Source organism: Hemitrygon akajei, chromosome 3 (genome assembly GCF_048418815.1).
Source record: "Hemitrygon akajei chromosome 3, sHemAka1.3, whole genome shotgun sequence".
Taxonomy (NCBI): Eukaryota; Metazoa; Chordata; class Chondrichthyes; order Myliobatiformes; family Dasyatidae; genus Hemitrygon; species Hemitrygon akajei.
The window spans coordinates 28,288,187-28,300,664 of record NC_133126.1 but is presented as its reverse complement, the minus strand read 5'-3'; the positions used below and the strand labels follow the sequence as shown (position 1 = coordinate 28,300,664).

The 12,478-nt window shown below is 43.9% G+C and overlaps 1 protein-coding gene across 1 annotated transcript in view; it reads right to left on the bottom strand.

The window, feature by feature from the left end:
- LOC140723002 (uncharacterized) overlaps positions 1–12,478 on the bottom strand; it is an 86,594-nt gene that overhangs the window by 59,040 nt on the left and 15,076 nt on the right. Inside the window, exons 5-6 of the mRNA XM_073037632.1 lie at positions 2,230–2,335; positions 176–228 (exon numbers count right to left, since the gene is read on the bottom strand). Of these exons, the coding sequence (XP_072893733.1) occupies positions 176–228; positions 2,230–2,335 (159 nt within the window). The remainder of the gene's footprint in view (positions 1–175; positions 229–2,229; positions 2,336–12,478) is intronic.

Below are 12,478 nucleotides of genomic sequence, written 5' to 3'. Positions count from 1 at the left end.
AGTCTGATGGCCTGGTGGAAGAAGCTGTCCTGGAGCCTGTTGGTCTTGGCTTTTATGCTGCGGAATTAAATGCCAAATGCCACCTGTGTCCCCACTTTAAGGGAACCATGTGCCTGTAATCTAGGTCTCTCTGTTCTACAAGAATCCCTAAGGCCCAAACCCTAATGCCACTTACCTGGTGAGTTATTGATCGTTGATTCCACCACCAATTCCTCCAGAATCACATAACTGAAAAAGAATTAAACATAGTTCTGAATTAAAGTTACACAGAGTGGCACCAAAACAGAGAAATATCATTTACCAAATAGACTCATTGGGTGTAATTAGAAAGAAAGGTTAGCTTTATTTGTCATATGCACCTTGAAACTTACAGTGAAATGTGTTGTTTACGTTAAAGTAGATCAGTGAGGATTGTGCTGGGAACAGCTCACAAGTGTCACCACACTTCCAGCACCAACAGAACATTCCCGTATCTTGCTAGCCCTAAACCCATATGTCTTTGGAATATGGGAGGAAACCAGTGCATCTGGAGGAATCCCATGTGGTTAACCCATGTGGGGGAAAGTACAAACTCCTTACAGAGTGTGATGGGAATGAAAACCCTATCTGGGACTGCTGGTACTGTAAAGCAATGATGCTAAGCTACATGCTGCAATTGGTAATTGGTTGCTGGTTTGTTATTGTCACATGTACTAAGATACAGAGGAAAACTTCTGTTTGCATACCAGCTATATAAATCACTCCATACATCAGTGCAGCAAGCTAGTACAAAGGAAAAACAATAACAGAATGCAGAATATAGCGTGGTACACTAAGTGTAGTACAGGGTCAAAGGAGGCAGACACGGAGATCAATAATTCACCTGTATCGTGTAACAGGCCCCTTCAAGAGACAGTCCCTGAGCCTGGTGGTATGTGTGCTCTGTATCTCCCACTCGATGGGAGGGGGAGAGAGAGAGTGTCAGTGGGTGGGAGGGGTCCTTGATTATGCTGAGTTTGGGTAAGGGTTAGGGATATCTACCTGGAGAGGTAGCCCCCTGCAATGGCACACAACGTCTCAGCTTCAGCCCAATCCCTTGCTCTGCTTGCCCCACCCGGGACAGCTACCTTCCTGAATTCCCTGCTGCACTGTTGTTGCACATTTATGGGAACAGACTGTGACATTCTGGTGGGGAGGCGAGCTGAGAGGTGGGGAATGGGTAAGCAGATCGTAGAGCACAGAATCAGGCACTGTGGCCCACCTAATCCAAGCCACGCTGTTATTCTGCCTCGTCACCTGGATCATAGCCCTCCATACCCCTCCCATCCATGTACTTAACCAAACTTCTCTTCAATGTTGAAATCGAACCTGTATCCACTACTTCTGCTAGCAGCTCATTCCACACTATCAGCACCCTTTGAGTGAAGAGGTTCTGCTTATACGAGGGGTAGGTTCATGGCCTAAGGCAGGAGTCAATTTTAGAAAACCTAGCACATTTATTTTTCCAACATTTACAAACTTGCGATTGTGGAGCATATGGATCCCTTCTTTGTACAAGTCGGTGTCTTGGACCTCCAGAATGGTCCACAGTATGGGTGATTGATAAGTTTGTGGCCTAAGGTAGAACTGAGTTATTAACTTCAAACTTTCTGCATTTTCACAGTTGAACTCTACATGCATGTAACGAGAGCTGTATAACTCATCTCCTTAGGCCATGAACTTATCAATCACCCTGCTGTGAACCACCTGGAGGTCCAAGATGTTCTCGTTACACGTACGTGCAGGTCAACTCTTTGAGTGATAATGCAGAAATTTGAAGTAAATAACTCATCTCCTTCTACCTTAGGCCACAAACTTATCAGTCACCCCTACTGTGGACCACTTCCACAAAGAAGGGATCTGTATGCTCCAGGACTGCTGGACTAAGCGTGTACATGTAGGAGGGGACTATGTTGAAAAATAAATGTGCTAGGTTTTCTAAAATTGACTCCTTCTACCATAAGCCACAAACTTATCAATCACCCCTCATATATTTCAGCTTTTACTGTTAACCTATTTCTAGTCTCACCCAACCTCAATGGAAAAAATCCTGCTTGTATTTACCCCATCTACTATATGCCCCTTATAATTTCATTCAGATCTCTCCACATTCTTCAATGCTCCAGGGAATAAAGTCCTAACACATTCAAACTTTCTCTATAACTCAGTTCTTCCTGCCTGAGGTGACAGAGCAGAGGTCATATTGTCTACCTGGGGTTGGCCTGAAGCAAATGTTCTCCTGATATCCGATCCTCTGAGCCTGGCCTGTCCGTTGGTAACTCCACACCACAGAACACGTTGTCAATGTCAGTGCTTCCTGTATGAGAGCATAGGGAAAGAGGATCTAAATCATGTCTTGATCCACACATCCTATCTTGTCTTCCCGCTACTGAGGTTTTTGTGCAAATTGAGATCTTGGAAAGAGTGAACTAAAGAGTGACGTACAGCAGGACAGGCGGCATCTGTAGAGAAAGAGACACACGAGTACAAAAGAATGGAGCTGGCCTAGGCCACTCAGCCCCTCAAGCCTGCCTGCCATTCAAGGCAATCATTGGCTGATCTATGCTAGCCTCAACTCCTGTTCTGTGCCAGTTCCCCATTATCATTAATCTCCTTACAAATAATGTTTCAGGCTCATTTACGACAGTAGCCCAGACCTGAAATATTAACTCTGTTTTCCTCTCCACAGTCACTGCCTGACCCACTGGGTGTTTCCTATATTGGTTTATTGCAGGTTTCCAGCATCTATATTTTCTTTTCCTTATGGAAAGTTACAGTAGGCCCATTAGAACAGCAGTGTACCAGTTAGCATGATGCTTTACAATGCCAACAACCCTGGTTCAATCCCTGCTGTTGTAAGGAGTTTGTACGTTCTGCCTGGGATCATGTGGGTTTCGTCCCACATTCCCAAGATGGATGTGTTAGGGTTAGTGAGTTGTGGTCATGCTACGTTGACCGCAAGAAGTGTGGTGCACTTACAGGCTGCCCCCAACACATCTACAGACTGTTTTACTTATAGATACAAACGGCACATTCCACTATGTACTTTGATGTACATGTGATGAATCTTTCTCTTTAGAAACAGATTTCCCATTTGCAATGGAACAAGTTTGGGAAGAGGAGAATTATTTTCTCAAGTTATTGTAGGAATATGGGTAAAATACTCGAACATGGGAACTGCTGATCGTTGGTATGGAAACACCAATGCCCAAGAATGGAAAAGCCTACCGAAGTTTACAGTGGTGGATACAGCCCAGTCCATCAGAGGCAAAGTCCTCCACGCCATTGAGCACACTAAATGCAATGCTGCCACAGGAAAACAGCACCCATCATAAAGAACCCCCACCATCCACACTCTTCTTGCTACTATCATTCGGCAGGAGCCTGAAGTCCCACACCACCAGCTTCTGGAATAGTTATTACCCCACACCCATCAGCCTCCTGAAGTGGTGTGGATAACTTCATTTGCCTCAATACTTAACTTATTCCTCAGACTACGAGCTCACTTTCAAGGACTCATACAATTCATGTTAGTACTTTTCATTGTACAGTTTGTTTTCTTTTGCACTTTGGTTATTTATCAGTCTTTGTGCACATCTAGCTTTAACAAATTCTGTTGTATTTCTTTATTTTCCTGTGAATGCCTGCGAGAAAATGAATCTCAAGATATATCTGGCGACATATGCGTATTGGATAATAAATTGACTTTGACCTGTAATTTGGGGAGGTGCACTGTGGCTTCAAGATGGTGCTACGGTTGCCAGGAATACGCTTGGCATTCGTCATCAAGGATCCCACCAATCTGGTCATGCCCTCTTCTTGTTGTTACTGTCGGGCAGGACGTACAGAAGCCTGAAGTCCCACACCACCAGGAACAGATGTAATTCTGTAACTGTCAGGTTCTTCAACCGACCTGCACAACCCGAACCCTACCTAAGTTGCGGAAAAATACGGAGCACCTCTTGTGTCTGGTTATTATCTGCACTAATGTCTGATTTTGCACGCTCCTTTTGTTCACTGTCTTGTTGATTCTGGCATAATCTGTGTGCTATGCATTGTCTGTACTTTGTGCTGCTGCAAGCAAGTTCATTTTTACTGAGTTGGCAGCTTCTGGTGAGGGGAATGAAGTCAACGCTTTGAGCTGAGCCCCCTCATCAGGACTGAAAAAGAAGGGGGCAGAAGCAAGAATAAGAATTTGAGGAGGGGCAAGTAGTACAAGCCGGCAGGTGAAAGATGAAACGAGGAGAGGGGGAAGATGGGATGATGCGAGGTGAAAGAGAGAAAGGACAAAGGAGGAATCCCCCTCACATGCTCTTACCTATCACTTTATTCTGATGAAGGCTCTCAGTTGGAAATGTCGACGGTTTACTCCTCTCCATAGATGCTGCCTGACCCACTGAGTTTCTCAAGCATTTTGCCTATGTTGCTCAAGATATCCAGTATCTGCAGAATCTCCTGCTTAAGTTTTTCACTCTACCTGTACCTCACTGTACTTGTCCAGAAGACTCCAACATCTAGCCAACCATTGAAATCGGGCTAACTGACCTATAATTTGTCATATGAAGAGTGTTTGATGGTTCTGAGCCTGTACTTACTGGAATTCAGAAGAATGAGGGGTGACCTCATTGAAACCTATTGAATGGTGAAAGGTCTTGATAGAGTGGATGTGGAGAGGATGTTTCCTGTGGTTGGGGAGCCCAAGACCAGAGGACACAACCTCAGAATAGAGGGGTCTCCTTTTAGAACAGAGATGAGGAGGAATTTCTTTAGCTAGAGAATGGTGAATCTGTGGAATTTGTTGTCACCGGCAGCTGCGGAGGCCAAGTCATTGGGTATACTTAAGGCAAAGGTTGCTAAGATTCTCGATTAGTCAGGGCATGAAAGGAAACGGGGAGAAGGCAGATTGGAGCTGAGAGGGAAATGGATCAATCATGATAAAATGGTGCAGCAGACTCCATGGACCAAATGTCCTAATTCTGCTTCTTATGATCTCATCAGTTCTTGTCTATTGTCTCCCTCCATTCTTAAAGAGTGAAGTTTTCCACTCCTCCAAAACCATTCCAGAATCAAGAGATTCTTGAAAGGTCACTACTAATGCCTCCAGAATCTCTTCTGCTACCAATTTCAGAACCCTGGAGTGTAGTCCATCTGGTCCAGATGACTCATCTACCTTCAGACCTTTCAGATTCCCAAGCACCTTCTCCTTAGTGATAGTGACTACGCTTACTTCTGCCCCCTGATGCTCTTGAACTTTTCTGTTTTTATTGAACAGTAAGTATACTGCACTTACTGTATTCCTTACCCAGGATCTGCTCAACGTTCATATCAGATGGGTTAAGCTCCTGGTACAGAGCAAAGAGCAGCCTCTCTCTGTCCGCGGCTCCCTGCAGCTTCAGCTGGTCAAACAACTCGGAGTCAGTGTTGGCCAGTGATCCCAAACTCTGCAGGAAGAAACCAGATCACAATCTGCCCTTCTCATCCCACTTATTTGCGGGCATCAGCCTGGTGTTTCAGTTAGCATGACACTATTACAGCACCAACAATTCAAGTTCAATTCCTGTTGCTGTTCTAAGGACTTTCTACATTCTGCTGTAACTGTGTGGGTTTCCTCTGGGTGCTCCAGCCTCCTTCCTCATTCTAAAGAGATACAGATTTGGGTTAGTAAGTTGTGGCATGCTATGTTGGTACCAGAAACACGGCAACACTTGCCCCAGCATAATCCTCGGACTGTGTCTACTTGAAGCAAATGGCACATTTCACTGTATGTTTTGATATAAATATGATAAATAAAGCTAGATCATCCCACATTCTCCTATTCTACAGTGATGTAGTAGTTGCTGTAACACAACACCAGTAATTAGGGTTCAATTCAATTACAGCCACCATCTGTATGTTCTCCCTGTGACCATATAGGCTTCCTCCGTCGATAATGTTTCTCTCCCCGACTGAGAACTTTTAAGCCTTGCTTACTATTTTTCTCCAATAACAATGTTAGCTCTAGCTCTAATCTCATCTCCCAATGATAAACAGAACAACATTAGAACAAGCTCTTGCTCATGACTCCTTGCCTGTCCATGCCAGTCCACTATGCTTTAATTCAGCATACCAATGTCGTAACATGATTCGTCTTAATGTCTCAACAGTGTTCTGAACATCCAATTTAAAATACACTAGATCAGGGGTTCCCAAGATTTTTTATACCTTGGACCATGACCATTAACTGAAGGATCTGTGGACCCCAGCTTGGAAACCTCTGCACCAGATTAAAGTGGACTCCCCAAGTGTTGACAAAATATTAAGTCAGAGTCAAATTCAGTTAAGGGTATTTGCAACCTAAACAAGAGATGAGTTTACAAAGTTTATAATGGAATGACTCAAAGGATTAAGGTTTGAATCTTTCTTTTACATTTTGAGAGTTTCTTTATTGCAGATAAGCATATTTGATCTCATTGGCTTGGGGGACGCTGGGTGTCACCAGAATATGGGAGGACAATGATTTTCCCTTGAGGAGTTATTCTCCAGTCACTGAATCCCCCTGCTCCCGTATAGGAAGTCAGTCAATAGACAATCTAAAGATTGTCAAATGTATATCAAAACTTACAGTCAAATATGTTATTTGCATCGACTAACTCTGTCCGAGGATGTGCTGGGGATACCCCACAGATGTCACCATGCTTCCATCACCAACTCAACATGCTCACAATTTACTAACCCTAATCTGTACATCATTAGAATGTAACTGCAGCACTCAGAGGAAACCCAAGTGGTCACGGGAAGAATGTACAAACTCCTTGCAGATAGCGGCAGGAATTGAACCCCAAGCGCTTATGTTGTAAAGCATTACACTAGCCACTGGTGTGTGCCATCTTTAACAGCATTGGCCACCATCCCCAATCCACTAATCTTCTACTTACAGCTCACCATCTGCCTTCATTTTGTGCCATCTATAAATCTGGAATTTGTACCCTGTAAATTAAGATATATCATGAAGGCTGGGCAGATGAAATTAGATCTTACAAGTATGAGGTGATCATTTCTGGTAAATCATATACGAGGTCTTGGTTTAAGGTTCAAGTCCATTGTTCCCAGAAGGTGGTGGCACAGGTAGTCACGGTGGAGGCATGCTTGCCTCTATAGGCCAAGGCACTGAATAAGAGGTGGAATACTTTGTTGCCTCTTTACAAGACACTGCTTAGGCCACACTCTGGTCACTACACTATTGGAAGGATGTGGTTGTGCTGGATGGGGTGAAGAGCACATTCGTCATGATGTTGCCTGGAGAACCTTATTTCTGGGAAGGGATTGGATAGGCTGCGTTCAACTTTCCTGAAGGCTGACAGATGAACACCAATGCCCTTGAACAGAAGAATGTCCAACAAAAAGTCATGGATATGGCCCAGTCCATCAAGGGCAAAGCCCTCCCCACCACTGAGCACATCTACACAGAGCATAGTCGCAGGAAATCAGCATCCATAATTTGGGACACCCACCACCCAGGTCATAATTTCTTCTCACTGCTGCCATCAGGAAAAAGGTACAGGAGCCTCAGGACCCACACCAGCAGGTTCAGAAACAGTTATTACCCTTCAACTGTCAAGCTTTTGAACCAAAGGGGATAACTTCACTTGCCCCATCACTGAAATGTTTCCACAACCTATGGACTCACTTTCAAAGACTCTTCATCCCATCTTTTCGATATGTATTGCTTTTTTTTTTCTTTTTGTAGTTGCTCAATTTGTTGTCTTTGCATACTGGTTGTCTACCCTGGCAGTATGATCTTTCATTTATTCTCTTATGGTAGTTTGATTTACTGAGTATGCCCGCAAAAAGATGAATCTCAGGGTTATATATGGTCACATATATGTACTTTGATAATAAATTTATTTTGAACTTTGATATGATGCAGGTATATAGAGCAGTGAATCAAAATATTTTCCCATGATGGGGGATCAAAAATAAAGGGTTCAAGGTATTAAGGAAGATTTTTAAAGTTGATATCTGGAACTTGCTGTCAGAGGTGATGCTGAAAAAAGTGCAGGAAAGATTTCCAAGGATGTTGCCAGCACTTGAAAGACTGAGTTTTAGGGAGAGGAGGGACAGGCCAGAACTTTATTTCTTGGAGTGTAACAGACTGTGGGGTAATGGTGTATAAAATCATAAGGGGCATAGATAGGCTGAATCAGAATCAGATTTATTATTACCAGCATGTGTCATGGAAGTTGTTAACTTAGTGGCAGTGATACAATGCAATACATGATAATATAGAAAGAAAAAAAAAGTAAATCAATTACAATAAGTACATATATGTATAATAAATAGATTTAAAACAGTGCAAAAACTGAAATAATGTATTAAAAAAAATGAGGTAGTGTTCATGGGTTCAATGTCCATTTAGGAATCGGATGGCAGAAGGGAAGAAGCTGTTCCTGAATCACTGAGTGTGTGCCTTCAGGTTTCTGTATCTCCTACCTGATGGTAACAGTGAGAAGAAGGCATGAAAGGCAAGTCTTGGGTGATGGGGGTCTTTCATAATGGACGTTGCCTTTCTGAGCCACCTCTCCTTGTAGATGTCCTGGGTACTACGCAGGCTAGTACCCAAGATGGAGCTAATTTTACAACTTTCTGTAGCTTCTTTTGATCCCGTGCTGTAGCCCCCCACATCCCTCCTCCCATAACAGCCTATCAGAATGCTCTCCACCATACATCTATAGAAGTCCTCAAGTATTTTAGTTGATAAACCAAATCTCTTCAAATTCCTAATGAAATACAGCTGCTGTCTTGCCTTCTTTATAACTGCATCATCACGTTGGGACCAGGCTAGATCCTCAGAGATCCTGGCACCCAGGAACTTGAAATTCTTCACTCTCTCCACTTCTGATCCCTCTATGAGGATTGATTCTTGCTCCCCTGTCTTATCCTTCCTGAAGTCCACAACCAGCTCTTTCCTCTTACTGACATCGAGTGCAATATCGTTGCTGCAACACCACTCAACTAGCTGGTATATCTTGCTCCTGTACACCCTCTCATCTCCATCTGCGATTCTACCACCAATGATTGTATCAGCAAGTTTATAGATGGTATTTGAGCTATACCTAGCCACACAGTCATGAGTTTAGAGACAGAGTAGAACAGAGGGCTAAGCACACATCCCTGAGGTGTGCCAGTGTTGATTGTCAGTGAGGAGGAGATGTTATCACCAATCTGCACAGATTGTAGTCTTCCGGTTAGGAAGCTGAGGATTCAATTGCAGAGGGAGGTACAGAGGGCCAGGTTCTTTCTGTAGCTTATTCATCATGACTGTGGGAATGATGATGTTAAGTGCTGAGCCATAGTCAAAGAACAGCATCCTGACATAAGTGTTTGTATTGTCCTGATGATCTAAGGCCATGTGAAGAGCCATTGAGAATGCATCTGTGCTAGACCTATTATGGCAACAGGCAAATTGCAGTGGATCCAAGTCCTCGCTGAGGCAGGAGTTGATTCTGGCCATGACCAACCTCTCAAAGCATTTCATCACTGTGGATGTGAGTGCTACTTAATGATAGTCATTAAGGCAGCTCACACGACTCTTCTTAGGCACTGGTTTAATTACTACCTTTTTGACGCAGGTGGGAGCTTCCGACTGTAGCAGTGAGAGATTGAAAATGGTCCTTGAGTACTGCTGCCAGTTGGTTGGCACAATTTTTCAGAGCTTACCAGGTACTCCATCGAGGCCTGCCACCTTGTGAGAGTTCACCCTCCTTAAAGGCAGTCTAACATCAGTGCATAGAAGGCACTGAGCTCATCTGGTAGTGAAGTATTGCTGCCATTCACGCTACTGGGTTTCACGTTGTAGGAAGTAATGTCTTGCAACCCTGGATCCGACGTCGCCCCCAATCTCACTTGGAATTGTCTCTTGCTGCTTGAAATAGCCCTCCACGTCATACCTGGTTTGCTTCTGCAAACCTGGGTCACCAGACCTAAATGCCACAGATTTAGCCCTCAGCAGACTATGTACCTCCTGGTTCATCCACGGTTTTTGGTTTGGGAATGTACAGCAGGTTTTCATAAGCATACACTCATCCACGCAGGTTCTAATGAACGACTGCAGCATACTCATCCAGATTTGAAAATGAATACCTGAATGCGGTCTAGTCCATTGATTCAAAGCAGTCCTGTAAGTGCTCCTGTGCTTCCCTTGTCCATAAGACATAGGAGCAGAATTAGGCCATTTGGCCTATCAAATCTGCTCCTTTTATCCCCTCCTCAGCCCCACTCCCCATAACCTTTGATGCCACGTCCAATCAAGAACCTACCAAGCTCTGCCTTAAATATATCCAATGACCTGGCCTCCATGGCAGTCTGTGGTAATAAATTCACCACCCTCTAGCTAAAGAAATTTCTCAGCATCTGTTTTAGATGGACATCCCTCTATCCCTAAGCTGTGCCCTCTTGTTCTTGACTCTCCCACCATGGGAAACATCCCTTACACATCTACTCTGTCTAGGCCTTTCAACATTCAAAGGGTTTCAATGAGATCCTCCCCCTCATCCTTCTGAATTCCAGTGAGTACAGACCCAGAGCCATCAAACATTCCTCATATAACCCTTTCATTCCCAGAATCATCCTTGTGAACCTCCACTGAAACCTCTCCAATGCCAGCACATCTTTTCTTAGATGAGGAGCCCAATACTGTATACAATACTCAAGGTGAGGCCTCACCAGTGTCCTATAAAGCCTTAACATCACGTTCCCACTCTTGAATTCTAGACCTCTTGAAATGAATGCTAACATGGCATTTGCCTTCCTCACCATCGACTCTACCCATGAGTTAACCTTTAGGGTGTTCTGTACAAGGAGTCCCAAGACCCTTTGCATCACAGGTTTTTGGATTTTTTTTCCCATTTAGAAAATCGTCTGCACATTTATTTAAAACCATAAGACTATAAGATATAGGAGCAGAAGTAGGCCATTCAGCCCATCAAGTCTGCTTCGCCATTCAATCATGGGCTGATCCAATTCTTCCAGTCATCCACACTCCTCTACCTTCTCCCCATACCCTTTGATGCCCTGGCTAATCAAGAACCTATCTATCTCTGCCTAAAATGCACCCAATGGCTTGGCCTCTACAGCTGCTTGTAGCAATAAATTCCACAGATTTACCACTCTCTGACTAAAGTAATTTCTCCGCATCTCTGTTCTAAATGGACGTCCTTCAATCCTGAAGTTGTGCCTTCTTGTCCTAGACTCCCCTACCATGGGAAATAACTTTGCCATATCCAATCTGTTCAGGCCTTTTAACATTCGGAATGTTTCTATGAGATCCCCCCCTCATTCTCCTGAACTCCAGGGAATACAGACCAAGAGCCAGATGTTCCTCATACGATAACCCTTTCATTCCTGGAATCATTCTCATGAATCTTCTCTGAACCCTCTCCAATGTCAGTATATCCTTTCTAAAATAAGGAGCCCAAAACTGCACACAATACTCCAAGTGTGGTCTCACAAGTGCCTTACAGAGCCTCAGCATCACATCCCTGCTCTTATGTTCTATACCTCTAGAAATGAATGCCAACATTGCATTCGCCTTCTTCACCACCAACTCAACCTGGAGGTTAACCTTTAGGGTATCCCGCACAATGACTCCCAAGCCCCTTTGTATCTCTGCATTTTGAATTCTCTCCCCATCTAAATAATAATCTGCCCATTTATTTCTTCTACCAAAGTGCCTGACCGTGCATTTTCCAACATTGTATTTCATTTGCCATTTTCTTGCCCTTCTCCTAATTTGTCTAAGTCCTTCTGCAGCCTGTTTCTTCAACACTACCTGCCCTTCCACCAATCTCCACATCAGCAAACTTGGCAACAAAGCCATCTATTCCATCATCTAAATCATTTATATACAGCATAAAAAGATTTCCCAACACTGACCTCCGTAGAACACCACTAGTCACTGGCAGCCAACCAGAAGAGGATCCTTTTATTCCTACTTGCTGCCTCCTACCAATCAACCACTATAAGCAACTTCATGTATGGTACCCTGTCTGAGAGTCCAAATATACAACATCCACAACAACACACACAAAATGCTGGTGGAACACAGCAGGCCAGGCAGCATCTATAGGGAGAAACACTGTCGACATTTCAGGCCGAGACCCTTCGTCAGGACTAACTGAAAGGAAAGATAGTAAGAGATTTGGGGAGTAAGAAAGGGGGAGGGGGGAGCACCAGAGGGAGATGGAGAACAGGCAGAGTGATGGGCAGAGAGAGAGAAAAAAAACAAACAACTAAATATGTCAGGGATGGGGTAAGAAGTGGAGGAGGGGCATTAACGGAAGTTAGAGAAGTCAATGTTCATGCCATCAGGTTGGAGGCTACCCAGCTGGTATATAAGGTGTTGATCCTCCAACCTGAGTTTGGATTCATTTTGACAGTAGAGGAGGCCATGGATAGACATATCAGAATGGGAATGGGACGTGGA